Below are 22691 nucleotides of genomic sequence, written 5' to 3'. Positions count from 1 at the left end.
GAGGGAAACAGAGACAGAAGTAAAGCAGGCATGAAGAGTTCAGACATATCTCGGGTTTCTCTCCAGGATTAACGTTCCTGACCTTTTATCAACCTGGACCCTGATTTCTCCTCCTGTCAGGTTCAAACTGTTTCCTGGTCCTTTTTCAGGGAAATGAAACTCTGATCTTTTACACTCTCTCTCTCATGATCCTTTATAACCCCCCATAAAACAGGAGAGCTGGGTGGACTACGGAAGCGTCTAAACACCTGTGATCCAGGTCATCAGCTCACTGTGGGTTTACAGAGCCAGAGGAAACATGACTGAGATGGACGCCCGCGGCCTTCTCCTGGTTCTGTTCTCCGTTTATCTCTGTGGGGTCTCCAGTGATCCTATAGGTGAGTGGCTTTACTCAACTGAACTGATGGAAAACGCCTACTATTTCTGTTTCTCTGAAAAAAAGACTTTATCTAGGGCTGGGAAATTTACTGAATCTACCACTACTCAGGTTATAAATAACAAAGATATGAACTGTTAATATTGTATGTACTATTTTATGTTCAGGACCCCAGGAAGAATAGCTGCAGCCATGTACCAATGCTAATGGGGTTCCCAATAAACCATAAACAGTGTATAATCAATCATCTAAAATGCTCTGGATATTAATCCATCATCACTCAGCTAAAAAACAAAGAGAAAGCCATCACATGTCCACGCTCAGTTATAAAATATTTAGGAATCACAAGTAACCAGTCAGCTGAAAACGGAATTAACCTGGAATCACAATAAAATTACAAAAATATGAAGATAATAGTCGATCAGCTTAAAAAAAGTGGAGATATGCAGCGTGTTTAACAATTCTGGTTAAATCTTAAATCCCAGAATTCTAATTTTATTCTCTGAATTCTGACTTAATTCCCAAAATTTTAATGTAAACCTCAGAAAAATGACTTTTGACTACATTTTCAAAATTCCAACTTCAATCTTAGAACTCTTACTACAGTCTCGGAATTCTAACTTTATACTCAAAATTCCACTTTAATCTTTGTACTCTTAATATAGTCTCAGAATTCTAACTTTATACTCAAAATTCCACTTTAATCTTTGTACTCTTGCTATAGTCTCGGAATTCCAATTTTATACTCAAAATTCCAACTTTAATCTTTGTACTCTTAATATAGTCTCAGAATTCTAACTTTATACTCAAAATTCCACTTTAATCTTAGTACTCTTGCTATAGTCTCGGAATTCCAACTTTAATTCCAGAATGCCAACTTTCATCTTGGAAAGGTGACTTTATTCTGAAAATTTCATCTTTTTTTTTTTCAGAATCCTGACTTTAATCCCAGAATCCAGACATTTGTCTTGCAATTATGACTTTGTTTCCAGATTTCTGACTTTAACTTCAGGATTCAGTTTAGATTTCAGAATTTCAACTCTGATCTCAGAAATTATGACTTTTTTTGTCAGAATACCAAGTTTGATCCCAGCATTCCAAAGTTCATCTTGGAATTATGACTTTTTTTAATTACAGACTTCCAAATTTAATTTCAAAATTCCAACTTCATTCTCAGGATTGTAACATTTATCCCGTAATTCCAACTTTCATCTTAAAAATTATGGAAGTTTTCCTTAGAATTATGACTTTAAATCAGAATTCCAACTTTCATTTTGGAATTATGACTTTTTTCCTTTTTTTTTTTTTTTTTTTACAGAATTCCAAATTTATTTTCAAAATTCCAACTCCATTCTAAGGATTGTAACATTTATCCCAGAATTCCAACTTTCATCTTAAAATAATGTCAGTTTTTCTTAGAATTACGACTTTAAATCAGAATTCGAACTTTCATCTTGGAATTTTGATATTTTCTTCACAGACTTATGAATTTAATCCCAAAACTCAAAGCTTAAAAAGTGACCTGTGTCGGTTTTACTCATGAAGGATTTCTGCCAGGGAGAAACAAAGCCCGTCTCTGGATGCAGCTTCAGTGAACTCCAGGAGTCTTAACCTGTTTCTGCTTCACCGGCCTGCTCAGGTCTCTAAGTCCTGATTTCATTACTCAGTCTAAGATCCAGAAATATAGGGACGCTCCCCTCCACTGTCTCAGTCTGTCCACTAACATTTCTGTGGACTGTTCTATCTTTAGAGTTTTAAATGATGCTCACAGAGTTAGCAGACTCCTCTGAGCATGGATCCGTCCAGTTTGAATCCCTCTACTGTAAACATACTGAGATATTTCCAGCCTCTGTGTTTACTGCGGCCCTCTGAACATGAAAAGTAGTCTCAGTGATGCTGGAGCAGGCCTCGGTTTCCTGCTTGGCCTGTTCGCTTTACAACATGATGACAGTGATAACTGCTGAATTACTTCATACAGTAAGAGGGAACGTTTTCAAATATTAACCTCCATGACACAAGAATTCAGCATGAAGAGGATCTTAACTGACCGCAGGAAGACATCTGTTGTCTTCTCTCTTCTGTTAAAATGTTAATACCCTGATATATCCTGATACGTGTGTTTGAAAACAGTACTTAGTGATGTTAACGCTCAGTGGTCAATGATCTGTGGAATAGAAAATGACAAACAGCTGCCAAACCTCTTTAGCCTTAGCGGGACTAAATGTGATCCTGTTAGCCTTGATCTGAACAAACTTGCTCTGCGCGCTCTATTTTAGCACAAACATAGTCCTGTTACACATCGAATTAAACAGAAGACGCTCAGCTACAAGCCTAAATAAAGCATTTTTACCTACAACACATCTAACTCAAAAAGGACTCAAATCAATGACCACATATCAAAGTGGCCGTAGTGCTGTGTAGCCAGATACTTCTGCCCCCTACAGGATGGTGCCTGGTACTACAGACACACTAGCCTCCAGCCTCTACTGAAATTCTAGTCATGTTTGTGCAGTTTCCATTTGTTTCAACAGTTTCTTTTATTTTCCTGCACTTTATTTTGTGTTGTTTTTTGTGCCATTTAAAATAAATCTGCTCCTCTTGGTCCTTTGTAAGACTTCCTTTGAAAGGGAAATATATGGAGGTCTGAGTGATTTGAGGGTAAAAAGAATTCCATGATGCAGAGACCACCTATAATGGCATATGGGTAAAAAAAAAAAAAGGTTTGATAGCTGACATTTTTCAAATGGCAGCAATAGTGCCAAATTGTTCTCAAATGGTTTTGCCTGGATATTTTTTTACTAAAATCTCTCTCATTTTGTCCTGATAACCCTCTAGTGCACTGATCATCAACTGGCGGCCCAGGAGCCAAATCAGGCCCCCCAAAGCTTCCTGTCTGGCCCCCAGAAGATCTTTAAATTCAGAAAAGCAAGAAAGGAAAATGTTGTGGTCATAAGAGTATCTTTTGGCTATAAATGTCTGCAGCTGTTAAATCCACCCCAAAAACAATTAATATACAAATAGTTTTAGAATGACTTCACATTTGATCTGTTTTTACAGAAATTCACTTGGCAGCCATTATTAGTAGATATTTAAAAAATGTTTTAAAACTGGCAAAAATGGCCAGATAAAGTGGTGTATAGGGGTAAGAAAGTGGCAAAAATGGGCGATAAGCATCCAAAGGGGTTGTGGAGTGGCACAAAGGGACAAAAACTTGCAGGAAAAGTGGTGAAAAGAGGTTATAATGTGGCAAAACATTACTAACTGGCAAAAAGTATATCAAAAATGGCTTCAAAATTGCAAAAATGGTGAAAAAAGTACAGAAAAGTGGCAAAAAATAGTCAAAATGTGGCAAAAATGGACAAAAAGGGGCAAAAATGGATAAAGGACGGATAAGACAGACAAGAAAAGTGTTTTAAAAGAGTTAAAGGACAGCAAAAAATTAGGTTGAAGAGGCAAAAAAGTGCAGAAAGTATCAAAATTGGGTCAAAAGTGGCAAAATGGTGCAAAAATAGCCAATGGCAAAGCAGTGAAAAGGCAACAAAGTGGGTTAAAGAGTGATAAAAGAGCAAAAAGTGGCAAAAATTGGTCTAAAATGGCACAAAATGTTGCAGAAAGGCAGAATGAAGCAGTGAAGTAGTGAAAAGTAATAATAATAAATTTTATTTATAAGCACCTTTCTGAACACTCAAGGTCACTTGACAGATAAAAATGAATAAAATAAAAACAGTAGATAAAAGAAAACACAATATAAAAGTATGAAACATGAGTTCATATTGTTGCTAAATCATAATTATGAGGGCCCATTCTCTGGGATTTTCAAGGGCACAGCCAATTCTGTGGACACGCCTGTCTCCTTGTAGTCTACGGCATTATATATCGGGATAGATCTGACTGGTAAAGCCTAAAAATGTCCTGCGTTTTGAAAGAAAATAAGAATACTAATAAAATAATATTTTAATCAGAACAAAATATTGGTTTAATTTCTCTTTATTTGGAGGTCCGGCCCCGAGTGACTCTGTCAAGACAAAATCTGGCCCTTGTGCAAATGTACTTGATGACCCCTGCTCTAGTGGCATTAAAGTTAAAAGAGGTAATGTTAAAATGTGGTGCTTTGGCCTACTGGAGATTTTTGGGCTTCAACTGCATTATTTCTAAGATATATATATATATATATATGATAAAATTGAAAAACAAAACAAAACAAAAAAACAATTAGGCGAAAATGAAATTTTTCATTTGCCATCTTGACTCTCTCTGATCCAGTAACATACATACACATATTTACACTTCTGGACAAACTTCACAAGTGCCCTCTTCATAATGGTTGTCCTGTAGTTACAGAGTTATACTCATTTAAAGATGGACTGGAAATTTGGAGCAGTAGTCTAATAACAGAGGCTCGGGCTTAACAGGTTTAAAAGAGAGAGAGAGCCCGGTCGAATGCAAAGCAGATGGATTCTCCCGTTAACACATCCATCTCGCGTGTCAGGTTAGGTCTAATGAGCAGATACCTCTGAAACAGTCCTAAACTAGAACCTACCAAACACATGGAGCCAGGGCACAGCCATGGAGGGGAAGGTACGGTCCCCGAACTACGACTTTAATTGAACAAAAATCAAATAACTGTGAAAAGGTGCAAAGAGTGGCAAAACTGAGTTTAAAGTGGCAAAAAAAGTTCAAAAATAGCTAAAATGGGTTTACAGTAGCAGGACAGCAGCAGCATTGGTGTAAAGGTAATAATGGGTTTAAAGTGGCAACAAAGTTGGAAAAATCAGTTTAAAGTTGAATAAAGAAGATAAAATGTCAAACGTGATAAAAATAAGTTAAGAGTGACAGAAGAGGTCCGAAAAGGATTGAAGGTGTCAAAAATGGGTTAGAGCAGTGGTTCTCGTTCTCAAATGGTGTGGCAAGGCACTCTAGCGTGCCTTAAGGCAAGTCCAGGTGTGCCATGGGAATCTGTACAACACGTTATTACTACAACTTTATGGCCAGTACCTTAACCACAGATCTGGACCCCTGAAAACCCCAGAGAACGGGACCTCCCCAGTTGGAATTTATTGATGACGTCAGTGTGTGTGTGTTGGATCAGTAGCATTGGTGCTAGCATCCTGGCTAACAGTTACCTCATTTAGAGCTGAAATGCATGGCAAGCTATTATTGGGTTGAATCGGTGTTGAAATTATTCATTCAAATACATACATTTAAACCAAGTTAACCAATTTTTCCACCCATTTTTGCCACTTCGTTTGACCATGTAATCCATTTTTCAGTATTTTTGCCATTTCTTATTGCTATTTTTGACCAGTTTTTGACACTTTTTGGAACTTTTTGACACATTTAGCCTATTTTTACCACCTTTTTGCCATTTTTCTCCTAATTTTGCTATTGTTTGGCCTTTTTTTTTTTTTTGCCATTTTTCCCATCACTTTTAACCCCTTTTTATTACCTTGAAGTAACTTTAACCCTTTTTTGCCAATTTTCTTCTACTTGTGATCTATTTTGCCACCTTTCCCCATCACTTTTAACCCGTTTATGCCACCTTTTGCCCATTTTAATCTTTGTTTGACCACTTTTATGCCCAGTTTTACCCTTTTTAAAACCATTTTTAACCCATTTTTACCACCTTTTTTTTTTCTTTTTTACAACATATAACCCTTTAAGACTACTTGTAACCCATTTCTGCCACTATTTTGACACTTTCAACAAGTTTTTGCCAAATTCAAGACATTGATTTGCCACTGTTTTATTATTTTTTTGTTTTGTTTTGCCACTTTTTGCCCACTTTTGCCATGTTTTTTTTTCTAATCACTTTTAACCCATTTTTGCCACTTTTTGCCTACTTTTGCCATCTCCATGATCCCCCAGTTGGCTGGGCCCCTGAAAGCTCTCTCCCCTTTATCTCCCCTTGTAGGCCACCTTGACTGTAACATTTTTAAAAAGCCCATTTTGTATCGATTTAAATATGGCATACCTTGAGATTTTGGCTTGACATTAGGTGTGCCTTGGACAAAAAAAGTTTGAAAACCACTGGGTTAGTTAAATGTGTCAAATGGTCAAAAGTGGCAAGAAATCATGTAAATAGGTTAAAAATTGCAATAAAATGCAAAACAGTTTAAAAATGGTAAGATGGTTGCTTACTGATTTAAGTGGCTACAACTGGTTAGCATAAGTAAAACAGTGGCAAACGGGTAAAAAAGATATGAATATTGGTTAGAAAGAAGCAAAAAGGGGTGCAATTAGGTCAAAGTTGCAAAAATAGGGCAATAATGGGCTAAAAGTGGCAAAAAGGAGAAAAGTGTTAAAAAATGATGAAAATAAGTTAAAGTGGTAAAACTAGGTTTAAAGTGGCAAATTTAATTGCAAAAATGGTTTAAAAGAGGTTAAAATGCATCAGAAATAGACAAAAAGCAGCAAAAAGGGTGGTAAAATGTAGAAATGGGTTCAAAACAATTTCATATCAGAAGCCAATAATAGCTCAGCACATTTTTATCAGGTCTAAATAAGGGCTACCCAGGACGTACGAATGCTACTGATCCAACACACATACACTGATATCATCGGGGGGGCAGTAGACATCTTTAGCCCACCAGTGACGTGTTTTGCTGCACTAGTCAGGCCTTGTCTTGTTGGCTAGTCTTACTAGTGCTAACTAAGTGCTAACTGAGTCCTGAGTGCTAACTCAGTAGTAACTGAGTGCTAACTGAGTAAAGAGTGCCAACTGAGTACTAAGTGCTAACTGAGTAATAACTAAGTGCTAAGTGAGTGCTAACTGAGTAATAACTAAGTGCTAAGTGAGTGCTAACTGAGTAATAACTAAGTGCTAACTGAGTGCTAACTGAGTACAAACTAAGTGCTAACTGAGTAATAACTAAGTGCTAACTGAGTACAAACTAAGTGCTAACTGAGTAATAACTAAGTGCTAACTGAGTGCTAACTGAGTAATAACTAAGTGCTAACTGAGTACAAACTAAGTGCTAACTGAGTAATAACTAAGTGCTAACTGAGTGCTAACTGAGTAATAACTAAGTGCTAACTGAGTACAAACTAAGTGCTAACTGAGTAATAACTAAGTGCTAACTGAGTGCTAACTGAGTACAAACTAAGTGCTAACTGAGTAATAACTAAGTGCTAACTGAGTGCTAACTGAGTACAAACTAAGTGCTAACTGAGTAATAACTAAGTGCTAACTGAGTGCTAACTAAGTGCTAACTGAGTAATAACTAAGTGCTAACTGAGTAATAACTAAGTGCTAACTGAGTGCTAACTGAGTACAAACTAAGTGCTAACTGAGTAATAACTAAGTGCTAACTGAGTGCTAACTGAGTACAAACTAAGTGCTAACTGAGTGCTAACTGAGTAATAACTAAGTGCTAACTGAGTGCTAACTAAGTGCTAACTGAGTAATAACTAAGTGCTAACTGAGTAATAACTAAGTGCTAACTGAGTGCTAACTAAGTGCTAACTAAGTGCTAACTGAGTAATAACTAAGTGCTAACTGAGTAATAACTAAGTGCTAACTGAGTAATAACTAAGTGCTAACTGAGTGCTAACTGAGTAATAACTAAGTGCTAACTGAGTGCTAACTAAGTGCTAACTAAGTGCTAACTGAGTAATAACTAAGTGCTAACTGAGTGCTAACTAAGTGCTAACTGAGTAATAACTAAGTGCTAACTGAGTAATAACTAAGTGCTAACTGAGTGCTAACTAAGTGCTAACTAAGTGCTAACTGAGTAATAACTAAGTGCTAACTGAGTAATAACTAAGTGCTAACTGAGTGCTAACTAAGTGCTAACTGAGTAATAACTAAGTGCTAACTAAGTGCTAACTGAGTAATAACTAAGTGCTAACTAAGTGCTAACTGAGTAATAACTAAGTGCTAACTGAGTAATAACTAAGTGCTAACTAAGTGCTAACTGAGTAATAACTAAGTGCTAACTGAGTAATAACTAAGTGCTAGCTGAGTGCTAACTGAGTGCTAGCTGATTAGAGCCAGGGTTGCCATCTCTGTGTGACAAAGCCAGCCCAATGTCTGACAAAAACTAGCCCAAAACTAGCCCAAAGCCAAGCCCAATGCTAAAATTCAAAATAATACAGTACAGCCTCTGCCACACTGCATATACTGCTCGATTGCCAGCAGACATTCTGCTTCTCTGTGGGTGGCGTGAATGTCTGTGTGCACTGTTCCATGCTTTCCTGCCTCTCTGCTGGTTGTTGTAGGCGTACTTGAGTTTAAATACAGTAGTTTGTTCTGCTACAGAAATTAATGATATAAAAATAGGTCTGCTCAACCCACGGACAAAAAAATCTACCCGTGGCAGTAGTTTCCATACAGACAGACACACAGATGACTCACTCAGACACAAAAACAGAATACCAACAAAGATCCACACAAAGACAAAACACTCACTCTAAAACAGGAAACAGAACAGAAAACAGCAGCAGTCCAAGTACAAAAATACGAATAAGAGTGGCTATACATGAGACTGTGAGATTATTAATCTGTGTGAACTTTAACCGGTCTTTCTCCCTGGTTTTGGTCTGCAGGTACGTCAGTCATCGACTGCAGCATTGGCAGCAATCTAGCAGTGGGAGAGGTGGATGAGGGATATACCGGTGAGTTCATTTATAACGTTAATCTAAAGTTACAGGCTGATGAGTTAGATCTGCTTTGATTGCATTAAATCCTGTTAAAGTAGAGGGATCATTTTTAAATATTACTGTGATAAATCTGTTTCCACATTAATGTTAATCAAATCTATCTGACTCCGCCCCCTCCCATGATGCCACAGGAGATGTGGAGCTCATCAGTGGCATCCCTGCAGGGACCAATGTGACGCTGGCCCCCCATATCATCCCTGAACACCTGGCCTTCCTGGAGCTGAGCTTCGTCCTCGGGGAGACCACGGCGATGGTCAGGACCAGGACGGCGCTGGACGCTGACACGATACAAGTGAGGCAAAGCGACAATACCAGAGAAATCAAGTTTTTATACACGTTTCTACCATATTAGTCCTCAAGTCAGATTAAATAACCCATCTTTAAAAGTCACATATTATGCAAAAATACCGTACTTCAGGCTTTTCTAACAAGAGCATGTGCCCCTGTCCTGTCCACAATGCCCTCAAGTATCAGACCCCCCCCCCCCAGCCAGAAATCCAATACTCGAGTGTTTTTTAACAACAAACTTCACAGGCATGTTTAGGGGGCCTCTGAGACCGATGTAAACTAGTCTTAAAAAGGTAAAATATGTGAGCTTTATCTATAGGGATGTCTAAATGTTCACTAAGGGAGAAGATGATGAAGGTTTTGGTCTGTCGAGGTCAGCATTTACTCTGATTTTGTTGCTTAGCTAGCACGGGTCTATAAATAGAATTCAGCACAATACACCAGAGTTTATTTACCATTCATGGATTTACCATCATCTCTAATACAGCTGTGTTAGGATTGTTTGACATCGATGTCCAATAGGACAGGGGTTCTCAACCTTTTCAGCACAGGACTCCAAAAATAAAGGTGCCAGAGACCAAGGACTCCCACTGTACCTGAAGGTGGTTGAACACAGCCATGTACATTCAAGAATAGTCATGTGGAGACAAGGCTGCTCATAAGGAGGGATAAAGGGGAAGGTTTCTGGGATCCAACGAGGGACCCATGGAGGTCAGCAAAATCATGGTATACTGGGAAGTTATGTCAGGAGGGAGGGGCAGTGGGGCGCAAATGCAGATAATGGGTTTCCTAAAAGTTATCCAAAACAGGATAACCACTAAAATCACGAACAATCAATAGGAAAAGGGGAAGGAAACAAAATCTATATGTTGGTTAGTGATAGCCCAAAAGCTCCCGTACAAAATATAACAAAGAAACTAAACCACTGCTGCCAAGCAGCTGACAACCAACTGAAATGACCTGGGAGATTGAGAACAATCAGAAATGAAATTCAAAGGCCACAAGCTCAATTAGAAAAGAGAAACAAAAAATTGGCTGAGTTAAAACTCTTAGCCCTGACACAACCGTCTTTAAGTGAATGATAAACTGAGGATTTGTTATACAAAGTCTCTGATGTGTTTTTTGCAAACTCTTTCAAGAAAATACCCAAGAAAACACAGAGAGATGCTCTCAAAACCTCTGAGGGTGAGATAATAAGTCAGCATGGAGTGCTCCAGCTCAGGTGTCTATATCAGCTCCTACACCTGGCCCTCATCAGGGCCAATCAGGTCCAACACACTTGGCCCTCATCAGGGCCAATCAGGTCCAACACATCTGGCCCTCATCAGAGCCAATCAGGTCCAACACACCTGGCCCTCATCAGGGCCAATCAGGTCCAACACATCTGGCCCTCATCAGAGCCAATCAGGTCCCACATATCTAGCCCTCATCAGAGCCAATCAGGTCCAACACATCTGGCCCTCATCAGAGCCAATCAGGTCCCACATATCTAGCCCTCATCAGAGCCAATCAGGTCCAACACATCTGGCCCTCATCAGGGCCAATCAGCTCAGACACACCTGGCCCTCATCAGGGCCAATCAGCTCAGACACACCTGGCCCTCATCAGGGCCAATCAGCTCCCACATATCTGGCCCTCATCAGAGCCAATCAGGTCCAACACACCTGGCCCTCATCAGGGCCAATCAGGTCCAACACATCTGGCCCTCATCAGAGCCAATCAGGTCCCACATATCTAGCCCTCATCAGAGCCAATCAGGTCCAACACATCTGGCCCTCATCAGAGCCAATCAGGTCCAACACATCTGGCCCTCATCAGGGCCAATCAGGTCTAACACACCTGGCCCTCATCAGGGCCAATCAGGTCCCACACACCTGGCCCTCATCAGAGCCAATCAGGTACCACACACCTGGCCCTCATCAGAGCCAATCAGGTCCCACATATCTAGCCCTCATCAGAGCCAATCAGGTCCCACATATCTAGCCCTCATCAGAGCCAATCAGGTCCAACACATCTGGCCCTCATCAGGGCCAATCAGCTCAGACACACCTGGCCCTCATCAGGGCCAATCAGCTCAGACACACCTGGCCCTCATCAGGGCCAATCAGCTCCCACATATCTGGCCCTCATCAGAGCCAATCAGGTCCCACATATCTAGCCCTCATCAGAGCCAATCAGGTCCAACACATCTGGCCCTCATCAGGGCCAATCAGGTCTAACACAACTGGCCCTCATCAGGGCCAATCAGGTCCCACACACCTGGCCCTCATCAGAGCCAATCAGGTCCCACACACCTGGCCCTCATCAGAGCCAATCAGGTACCACACACCTGGCCCTCATCAGAGCCAATCAGGTCCCACATATCTAGCCCTCATCAGAGCCAATCAGGTCCAACACATCTGGCCCTCATCAGGGCCAATCAGCTCAGACACACCTGGCCCTCATCAGGGCCAATCAGGTCCCACACACCTGGCCCTCATCAGAGCCAATCAGGTACCACACACCTGGCCCTCATCAGAGCCAATCAGGTCCCACACACCTGGCCCTCATCAGAGCCAATCAGGTCCCACATATCTAGCCCTCATCAGAGCCAATCAGGTCCAACACCTCTGGCCCTCATCAGGGCCAATCAGCTCAGACACACCTGGCCCTCATCAGGGCCAATCAGCTCAGACACACCTGGCCCTCATCAGGGCCAATCAGCTCCCACATATCTGGCCCTCATCAGAGCCAATCAGGTCCAACACATCTGGCCCTCATCAGGGCCAATCAGGTCTAACACACCTGGCCCTCATCAGGGCCAATCAGGTCCCACACACCTGGCCCTCATCAGAGCCAATCAGGTACCACACACCTGGCCCTCATCAGGGCCAATCAGCTCCCACATATCTGGCCCTCATCAGAGCCAATCAGGTCCAACACATCTGGCCCTCATCAGGGCCAACCAGGTCTAACACACCTGGCCCTCATCAGGGCCAATCAGGTCCCACACACCTGGCCCTCATCAGAGCCAATCAGGTCCCACACACCTGGCCCTCATCAGGGCCAATCAGCTCCCACATATCTGGCCCTCATCAGAGCCAATCAGGTCCCACACACCTGGCATTGCCCTGATTGACTCACACAGTGAGTGACCAGGCTGAATTCCCTCACAAGTTAAGCTTAAAATGAAATAACTTTTGTTAAAAACATATTTAAAACAGGTTAAAAAATGCTTAAATAAGTGAATAATGGCAAAAAATATTGTTAAATTGATTTTTTAAAGAACATAAATGGGGTTAAAAGTGGTAAAAATAAGATAAAAGTGGCCAAAAAATAACCAAAAATTGATTAAATTGGCAAGAAAAAAAAGTGGTAAAAGTGGATCACAAATTGGCTGAAATGGCTTTAAAGTGCAACAGAAAGAGGGAAATTAGGTGGACTAGGATGAAACATTGTTTTAAACTGGCAAAAATGAGTTAACTGTGGTTAAAATGGGCAAAAAGGGGTGTAAAAAGTGGTTGACAGTAGCAATAATGAGGCAACAATAGGAAAGTGGCAAGAATTGGTTTAAAAGTGATAAAAACAGGCAGAAAAAAAGTGGTGGAAAGGGTATAAAATCAACACAAATGGGTTATAAGTGACAAAAAAGTGCTAAAATCGGCGAAGTTGGTGTTAAAAAGTGATGAAAAAGGGTTAATATTTAGTAAAATTGGTGTAAAGTGACAACAGTGTAATTAAAAAAAAAAATTAAGGCATTTGGTGACCCCCTTTTAGTGTGTAGCAACCCCCAATAGGGTCCTGACCCCAAGGTTTAGAACCACTGCAATAGGAAATCTGCGGAGGATCCAGCAGGGGGCCTCAACACCAGCCTCTTACAGGATTCATGACCACAAACGCCAAGGCGACAGGCCTGTAGTCCTTTAATCCGGTGATGGAGGGTTTCTTGGGGACCAGGATGATGGTGGAACATCTGAGACAGGAGGGAACTTCACTGTCGACTCTAAACGTCTCCTGTCTCTCCAAAAACTGCCCTGTGTTTACTGGCATGCAAGGAAAAAGTCCAAAAATGTTGATGTTGCTGAGCATGGTGGTTTGGTTTTCCTGTACTTGGTCTGATCTTGTCCCATGACTGGGTGTGGGCTCGATGTTAGCTCTAGGTGGCTGGGATTGGCCCACAGGCCACCGTTCAGGATGGCTGTCCATTCTGATTAGCTGATGTCAGATTTAGTCTGAGCTATAGAGGTTTGGACCCCTCCATCCTCAGTCCTAAACCCTTGTCTTGGTTTCTTCCAGCATGACGGTACTCTCTATTACTCCATCAAGTGTGAAGGCAATGATAAGGTAGGTGAGAGTTAAAGTTTCACTGTTTACCATCACTATAAAACAGATCATTTTAATAAACAATGTTTTACTGTTCTAGTTCAGCCACATGAGAACTCTAAAGATCAACGACCTGAATGACAACAGCCCCGTATTTGCAGAGGACCAGTACAGCACAACGCTGTCTGAGGTAAGTCAGAAAAACTCAGAACAAATAAAACTAACAAACCATCCCATACTCAGAGCTTAGCTGAAGCTCTTTTGGCAGCGATTACATCCTCAAGTCGGGGGCTGTCGGTAGACAAACATTTTCAGGTCTCTCCAGAGATGTGGATTAGGGTTCAGGTCAGGGCTCTGGTCCCTCTAGGACATTCACAGAGTCTCTGAGCCACTCCTGGGCTGTGGTCTAAGGGTCAGTGTCATGGTGGAAGGTGAACCTTCAGTCCAAGGTCCTGAACAGGTTTTCATTGAAGGTATCTCTGGATTTTACTCCATTCAGCGTTTCCTCAACCCTGACCAGTCTCCCAGTCCCTGCTGCTGAAAAACACCCCCACAGCATGATGCTGCCACCACCATGCTTGACTGTTGGGATGGTGATGGGGATGTGATGAGGGGTGTCTGGTTTCCTCCAGATTTAACATTTAAATTTGGGGCCAAACAGTTCAGTCTGGGCTTCATCAGACCAGGGAATCTGGTTTCTCACAGTCTCAGAGTCCTTCAGGTCTCAGGGCTGCAGTGATGGTTCTCCTTCTAGAACTTTGTCCCATCTCCTCCAGGATCTCTGGAGCTCAGTCAGAGTGACCATCAGGTTCTTGGTCTCCTCTCTCACTAAGGTCCTTCTCCCCCGATGGTGACCAGCTCTAGAAGAGTCCTGATTGGTCTAAACTTTTTCTGTTTGAGAATCCTGGAGGCTGCTGTGCTCTGGGGAACCTTCAGAGCAGCAGAAATGTTTTCAACTGCAGCATCAGGCTGAAACATAAAGATAAAGTAAAGGTGCTCTGAATGACCTGTTTAAACATTCTAGGTGACAGTTACTGCCTGTCTGCAAAGGAAGAATGATTTTCCAAGCTTGAGTGTTGCTTCTTTCATTTTTGAAGATTATTTTTGGGTCTTTCTGCCTCGATTCCACTAAAGAGAGGGAGCTAAGATGTGAGACTGGGTCTAAGTCTTTGTCTTCCTTCAGGCAGCCGCAGTGAACAGCGAGGTTCTCACAGTGATGGCCGAGGATGCCGACACTACCCCAGACAACAACAGAATCACATACTCAATCGTACGTACAGCTCCTCTCACACATGTTCTCTCAGCTCTATCCTGGATCAGGATGGTTCCTCCTGATGGTTCCTGTGTTTCCTTAGGTACCAGATTCAGAGGAATTCATGGTGAACAGCGCGGGAGTCATAACTCTGAAGAGACGCCTGAACTACAACTTGGTCCAGAGTTATAATATCATGGTGATGGCCCAGGTACCAGACCCTGATCAGTTCTGTGGTCCAGTGGGTCTCAACTGAAGGGTCGAGACCCAACAGAGGGTCACGGTGCTGTTTCAGTGGGTCAGGGATTGTGGGATGGAAATAATAATAATAATAATAATAATAATAATAATAATAATAATAATAATATAAAATGATAATAATATATAATTATTATTGTTATTTTATATTATTATTATTATTATAAAAATAATAATAATGACAATGATAACAATAATAAGGATAATGGTTTTTATTATTATTAATTTAATATAACATAATAATGATAATAATAATAACTATTAGCATTATTATAATGATGGATTTTATTTATTTATTCATTTATTTATTTATTGCTATGTTGGGGACTGACCACAAGAATTTTTAAAGCCCAGAATGATGAAAACTTGCATTTTAAGTTATGAATTTCATGGGAATTTTCCATTCCAAATCCACAAAAATCCTTTACGTTACTGGGAACATCCCTAGAATTCCTGTAAAACATATTTTTAACCATCCAATTGAAAAAAATACCCCAAAAATATTGCCAAATGTTTCAGTGAAACATTTTTATAAAACATTCCAATTAAAAAAACAAAACAAAACAAAATTTCATGTAAAATACTGAAAATTTGAGAGCAAATTTCCCAAAATGTCAAAGTGAACTTCTTATAAAATTTTCTATCAAAGTTCATAAAATTAACAGAAACATTTCCCAAATTCAGGGAAAATGACAGACAGTTTCCCTAAACCTCCATTTGCAAAAATGTATAATACTTTGAAAAGATTCTCCCCAAATTTCCATGAAAATACCAAAAAATGTTAATGACCATTTCCCCCAAAACATTAAGATCAAATATAAAAATTACAAATTAATTCCCCAAATTCCATGAATACCACAATTTTCCTAAATTCCCATGAAAATACCTGCAAAAAAATCGAGGAAAATTTTCCCCAAAACTTCCAATGAATCCCTAAAATTTCTATGAAATTTCCCAGCAAATTATCCCAACATTTTAAGCAAATGACTGAAACTTTAACGGACATTCTGGACAATTCACCCAGAAGTTCAAACAGCAGAAATGATCGCTGAGGAAAGCCTGAATGACGCTGTCCTCAGCTGTACATGAAGGCTCTAAGGAAGGTAAAGCCAACACAGGAATGTGACTGAATTCAGATCTTTACAGCATCTAAGAGGCATTCAACAGTTCTGTATAACCTGATAAGATGATTGGTCGGCTCAGTGGAGGCGGAGACTAGTCACCTATAAGAATAGTCGTTTGCCATGCCTGTTGTCTGTTCAGGCGGACTTTCTAAACGTCCAGACTGTAACACAGAAACACACCTGAGTGGCTGATATTCTTAATCCTGGATCGGTGAGACAGTGGAGGATACCGAAGCTGTTAAAGTTTAGAACCACTGATTCAGACCCATAAAAAACAGAATCAGGGATATGATGGTTTTTGTTTGGTCTGCTCAGGATCCTGGAGGGTTGAGCGACACCGCCCCGGTCCTGATCACCATAGAAGACTTTGATAACCTAAACCCTTATTTCAACCACAACATGTACCGAGCTCTGATTCCAGAGAACGAGGTGGGTCTGCAGCATTTCTGTTGTTGATTACAGCTTCATCCAAACATCAGCGGCCTGTTTATACTGTCATCATCAATGTTTTAGGTTGGGCCTTTTCAGACCTTTGAGCCTGAGGAGATAAAAGCTCAGGATGGAGACACGGGGATCAACATGACTTTATCTTACACCATCAGTGCAGGTAAGCAGCAAAGACTCCTTCAGATCAGACTTTAAAGGAATCATTATTAATCTGTCATTGATCCGATCGATTAGTCTCTCCGGAGAAATATCGGACAAACTTCGGCATCGACTCCAGCAGTGGCGTCGTGTCTGTGGTGAGGGCCTTCGACAGAGAGGAGATGAGCAGCAGCCTGATCTCTGTCAGCATCAAGGTAAAGCCATTCTGATGTGCATTCTAATTCTATATGTGGGTTTAATCAGAGAGGAGAGGATGTCTGTTTTTCTTCCATCTTCTTCTGTTTATCCGGGGTTGGCCTGGCAGCAGGCTAAGCAAGTCAACCCAGATGTCTCTCTCCCCTGCAACATTTCCCAGCTCCTCCTGGGGGATTCAGATGCGTTCCTAGGCCAGATAAGATATATAATCCCTTCAGTGTGTTCTGTGTCTACCCTGGGGTCTCCTCACAGTTAGACGGGCCTGGAAGACCTCCACAGGAGGGCGCCCAGGAGGCATCCTGATCAGATGTCCGAACCACCTCAACTGGCTCTTTCAATGAGAAAGAGCAGCGACTCTAATTCAAGATCCCTCCAGATGTCCCAGCTCCTCACCCAGTCTCTAAGGCTGAGCCCGGAACCCGGAGCTCATGACCACAGATGAGGGTTGGGACGAAGATTGACCAGTAAGTTGAGAGATCTGCAAACCCGCTAAGCTCGTTCCATTACAACATGGTATGTCTGCAATGCTGCAGATGCTGGACCAATCCACCTGTTGATTTTGTGGTCCCTTGTACCCTCACTACCCTCATAAACAAGACCCCAAGATACTCAAACTCCTTCCCTTGGGGCAAAAACACTCCCCTCACTCAGAGGGAGCAACCCACCGTTTTTCGTCAGAGAACCATGGTTGGACTTGGAGGTGCTGACCCTCAACCCAAATGCTTTGCACTCAGCCACAAACCACCCCAGTGCCCGTTGGAGGTCCTCGGTTGAAGAACTACATCATCTACAAAATGCAGAGATGGAACTGTGAGGTCACCCAACCGGAAACCCTCCTGTCCCTGGCTGTACCCTGAGACAAGGGGCAGCCCTGGCGGGGGCCAACATGCACCGGGTACGTGTCCAACTTTGTGACTGGGATGCGAACACAGCTCTCACTTTGGTTATACAGAGACCTGATGGCTCACCTCAGCACTAGACCTCGTGATACCTGGTTCCTAAATGTAGGATGATTTCCTGCAGCATGTCCTGAATTTTGACCCTAATATCGGAGCATATGCAACAGCACACATCCTTCATACTGATTCTTTACTAAGAGGTAAAAACTCAGTTAAAACAGCGGCGTACGAAGTTTACTAAACTAGCGTTTATATATTTTGTGTCTGCAGGCAGCCCAGACAGACGACAGTTTCAAGACGGCAGACACCGTGGTGTCTGTGACCATCGAGGACGTGAATGATAACCCTCCAGAGTTTGACCAGCTTGAGTACATGGTATCAGTTCTGGAGAATTCTCCTAATGGTACAGTTGTGTTCAAGGCCACCGTCAGCGACCCTGATGAGGTAAAAATAACTCTTTATGAAACACAGAGGATGTACATCAACCCCAGCTCAGACCGAAGGCCGGGCTGCTATAGGACAGTCTAAAGCCTGTCAGTTCATACCGCTGCAACTGGGAGAGACCATGGGCTGGTTTTATAGCAACGACCTTCGGTTCAGGTTCTGCTTTTCATGTGAGATGAACGAGGGCAGTGATAGTGAGCTACTCACCTTTATGGCCCGGCCAACTGTGTGCAGGTCTGACTGGTGTGAGCAGCTGACTTCCTGTCCTGTGTCTTTCAGCAGCTAGTTTCTGAATGGCAGTCATCTCCATCCGCTGCAGTGATTCTCTTGCTGCTCTCAATGCTCTAAAGTGTCTACTGGTGTTGTGGATCTTTGGTCTGAACTCGGGTAAAACTTTAATAAGGGATCTCTTTCATGGTTTTCTTTCTCAGGGAGGATTTGTGGGGACTTTACAGGTCCTTGGACCTTTTCCTGTTCCCTTCTCTGTTGATGCCGATGGGACAGTCAGAGTGTCGAACTCCACAGCGCTGGACAGAGAGGACTCCGATGGCTTTGCCTTTAAGGTTAACAGGATAAGGAACTCAATAGAACAGATAATCCTGACCTGTGGTACCAAACATAAACAACAGGCTGATATGAGGACTACTTTTTAAGTTTGATGGTGCTGTGTGGTCCTGGCTCCACTGGTCTCAACTCTACCTGTCTATGTGTTTACTGATTTTAGATTAGGGATCATACCTGGTCCTTGTTTTAATCAGCATAGATGAGGTTTCAGTGAGCTAAACCAGAACTAAAGTAGGACATCAGGGGCTTCTCCTGTCAGTCCTTGGAGCCCCTCTCCTCCACCACGGGGCGTCTTTCTCCCTCAACCATGCTGATGATCTTCACATTCATAAATGTGTGTTTGATCCTGTTTTCATGTGCCAAACTTTGGTTCTGAGATCCGTTTTTTTTTTTTTTTTTTTTCTTCTCAGATTGAAGCCCGGGAGTCAGAACCACCAAACCATGTTGTTATAGCCCAGGTCGAAGTGGATTTTCTGGATGAGAACGACAACAGTCCCAAATTCAGCTCTGACACGTACGAAGGAAAGGTGTTTGCAAATCAAACAGAGGGAATGCTGCTGGTCCAGGTAGGTCTGGACACAGTCCTGTTCTCTGGTTTCTGATAGGTTGTTTGCAGATGGCGTCACGTCACAGAGAAGAACTTCAGATGGGGGTCAGAAAGTGATGTCTGTGTAGAGAAGCGCTATCAAAACACCAAAGTTCTGGGTCGATTACGGCTGTGCTAACTGGTCAGACTGGGAAATTCAACAATCTTAAACTGCTTTAGAGTCCTGAGAGAAGTGACTCATCAAGGAAGGTTTCATTCATTGTCATTCATATAAAGAGTCGGCTCAACCTAACTGACTCTTTACCCAGTCTCTCCCCCCACAAGGTCTATTACCTCAGTACTTTGTCAGCATTTCCATTAATCATATCGGTTTTATCAGCCAAATATGCAAAAAAAGATTTTGACTCTGGTTAGCTTTTCTCTCAATCTACAGAAATTACACATTAAATATAAAAACAAAGCTCTGTATAAGCTCCAAATAGTCTACATGCATGAATGATACAGTTGTAAGGAGTGGCAGCATGCAAGACGGTACAAGGTATTTAAAAAACAGAGCAAAAGGTGCAGATGTGCATGTGTAAAAGCATGTTTATGACCAAATGAAGGAGAAAAGCTGTTAAAGGGGCTCAGCTAGCATCTTAGCTCAGTCCTAGACTCCTTTAGACTCTGGTCTCAGTTCTAGACTCTTCCAGACTCTGGTCTCAGTTCTAGACTCCTCTAGACTCTGGTCTCAGTCCTAGACTCCTCCAGACTCTGGTCTCAGTCCTAGACTCCTCTAGACTCTGGTCTCAGTCCTAGACTCCTCTAGACTCTGGTCTCAGTTCTAGACTCTTCCAGACTCTGGTCTCCGTCCTAGATGTCTCTAGGCTCTGGTGTCAGTAAAAAAATTACAAAACATCAAATATCGTGAAAAAAAAAATAATTTTTCCCCTAATTTAATTTTGATAGTAAAATCTGCATTTATTCTAGATTCAACACACACAAAGTGAAATAATTCAGAGGTGTTTTTGCTGTTTAGTTCATCTCTGTGTTCTGTGCTCAAATGTTCATGTTTTATAATCTTACTAGGGCTGCAACAAATGATTATTTTTTATGTCGACTAATCTGGTGATTATTTTTACGACTCGTCGACTAATCGTGGCTATTTGGCATACTATTTTGGATCCCTGTTTTACCTTGCCTTCTTATGCATGCACACCTGTGAAAACTTAATGGTTTACCAAATTGACACGACATGTCAAGTTGCAACATCGTCAAGGTTTGTTTTTCCTCTAATATAAAAGTATTGAACTGATAACTAAAGTAAATTGCACACTAAATAGCTTTACTGAAAAAAACGTTACCCTAACAAATATCAAAGATGGTTTTCCAACTGATTAACGTACGGCACCAACGTTATAAGTAGGCTACTGGAATTAATCCTCATGCCTGAAGCACAAAGGGTTCAATAACTAAATGCAAAAGATCTGAAAGATATTCATGGAGCTTACAAATTTGCCCACTCGCGGTATTTGAAGACGCGGCAGCTACAGTGTGTTTACGTTTTCAGGTGTTCGTGCATTGCTGTAGTGCTGCCATGGTACAAGAGTTTGACTTGACACAGTTTGCAGTTGACTTGTTTCGCCAATTTGTTTTCTGTAAAATGTTCCCAAAGTTTAGAAGCTCTGGTCGGCTTTTTGGTGCATTCTCCGTGCTTTCCGCCATGCTTAACTTCTTCTTCTCAGTTTCTGTGAATAATGTAAACAGTGGGAGCGATACTGCCCCCTCCACTTTCTGTAGTGAACTGCAAGTACAGATGAGTCCTTACCGGCCGGTACTAGATTTTACCAATATAAAAAACAATAATACGACTAGTTGACACTTGAATTTCCGCATCGACAAATTTTTATAGTCGACACAAACGATTATGTCGACGAATCGTTGCAGCCCTAAATCTGACCTTTTTCACTGTTTTGGTTTTTCTAACAAATTTTCCCGTTTTATGTCGACAACTTGACGCTGTTCTATTACGATTTGCTATTCTCAAAGGTACTGTTTTTTACATTTTTATTCCAGGTTAATGCTGAAGACCCAGATTTAGGCCTTAATGGTCAGGTCAAATACTCCATTGAGTTTGGAAACAACGAGGGTTACTTCTCAATCAATGAGAACACCGGAGAGATCACGCTGGCCAAAACCATCCCCCTGATGGACAACATGATTATGACGTTCACTCTTTTCATAAAAGCCAGAGATGGTAAATCTGAACACTTTTTCTTTCACTCTACAGAAATATCTAGGAATCACTCATTGTGACACTGATGTACAGCAGTGGGGCCATGTGAAAAAAAAAATAGGACATGTATATTTACTGTATAATTGTTATTTTTTAATTATAAGGAAATATCTTTGAATGCAGAATTCTGAATTTAATCTCCAAATTCTGACTTTGATCTTAAATTCTGACTTTAATCTTAAATCTGACTTTAATCTCAGAATTCTGATCTTAATCTGAGAATAAGACTTTGATCTTAGAATTCTGACTTAGATCTTAAATTCTGACTTTAATCTCAGAATTTTGATCTTAATCTGAGAATTAGACTTTGATCTCATAATTCTGACTTTGATCTTAAAGTTCTGACTTTGATCTCATAATTCTGACTTTGATCTTAAAGTTCTGACTTTGATCTCATAATTCTGACTTTGATCTTAAAATTCTGACTTTTATCTCAGAATTCTGACTTTGATTTCAGAATAGGGGAAAATACATCTAAAAAAGTCAGTTGCCTTATTCTTCTCACTTATTGAGGATTAAATGAGTTTTTATTTAATTTTATATAACATACAAACTTTTCACAGAAGGGTCACCACATCCTTCAGAACCGTGAAAATGAGCACAAAATTAATAGCTACTGAGCATCATAAACGGAAAAATCTCAAATTTACCAATTGCTGTTTAAGATAAAGAGAAACGTGGTGGCCGCAGTGAAAAGGTCTGACTTCAAAGAACTTTCTGCAATCCTAATTACCGTTCTACCCATGTTTCCTCTAGAGGGCGTTATACCCCGCTCTGCCTCAGCACAGGTGAACATTAAAGCTCCTGGTGACTCAAAACCTCAGTTTCTAGAGAGAGTTTACAGAGGCACCATAGAAGAAGAGCAGGACGCAGGAGTTCTGATAGTCAAGGTGAGTTTATTTG

At 41.2% G+C, this 22691-nt stretch overlaps 1 protein-coding gene across 1 annotated transcript in view; it reads left to right on the top strand.

Moving 5' to 3' along the window:
• Positions 1-286: 286 nt before the first annotated feature.
• The window catches only part of LOC121509106 (protocadherin Fat 4), a 39155-nt gene continuing 16750 nt past the window's right edge, over positions 287-22691 (top strand). The window contains exons 1-15 of the mRNA XM_041786338.1: positions 287-377; positions 8921-8989; positions 9166-9326; positions 13598-13645; positions 13725-13814; positions 14808-14894; positions 14980-15087; positions 16574-16687; positions 16772-16865; positions 16940-17058; positions 18229-18402; positions 18834-18965; positions 19377-19532; positions 21569-21749; positions 22545-22678. Coding sequence (XP_041642272.1) covers positions 299-377; positions 8921-8989; positions 9166-9326; positions 13598-13645; positions 13725-13814; positions 14808-14894; positions 14980-15087; positions 16574-16687; positions 16772-16865; positions 16940-17058; positions 18229-18402; positions 18834-18965; positions 19377-19532; positions 21569-21749; positions 22545-22678 — 1746 coding nt within the window. The 5' untranslated portion in view covers positions 287-298. The remainder of the gene's footprint in view (positions 378-8920; positions 8990-9165; positions 9327-13597; positions 13646-13724; positions 13815-14807; positions 14895-14979; positions 15088-16573; positions 16688-16771; positions 16866-16939; positions 17059-18228; positions 18403-18833; positions 18966-19376; positions 19533-21568; positions 21750-22544; positions 22679-22691) is intronic.

Source organism: Cheilinus undulatus, linkage group 4 (assembly GCF_018320785.1).
Source record: "Cheilinus undulatus linkage group 4, ASM1832078v1, whole genome shotgun sequence".
In the NCBI taxonomy this organism is placed as follows: Eukaryota; Metazoa; Chordata; class Actinopteri; order Labriformes; family Labridae; genus Cheilinus; species Cheilinus undulatus.
Note: the sequence above shows the minus strand (reverse complement) of the source record. Positions and strands in the feature narration are given on the sequence as shown.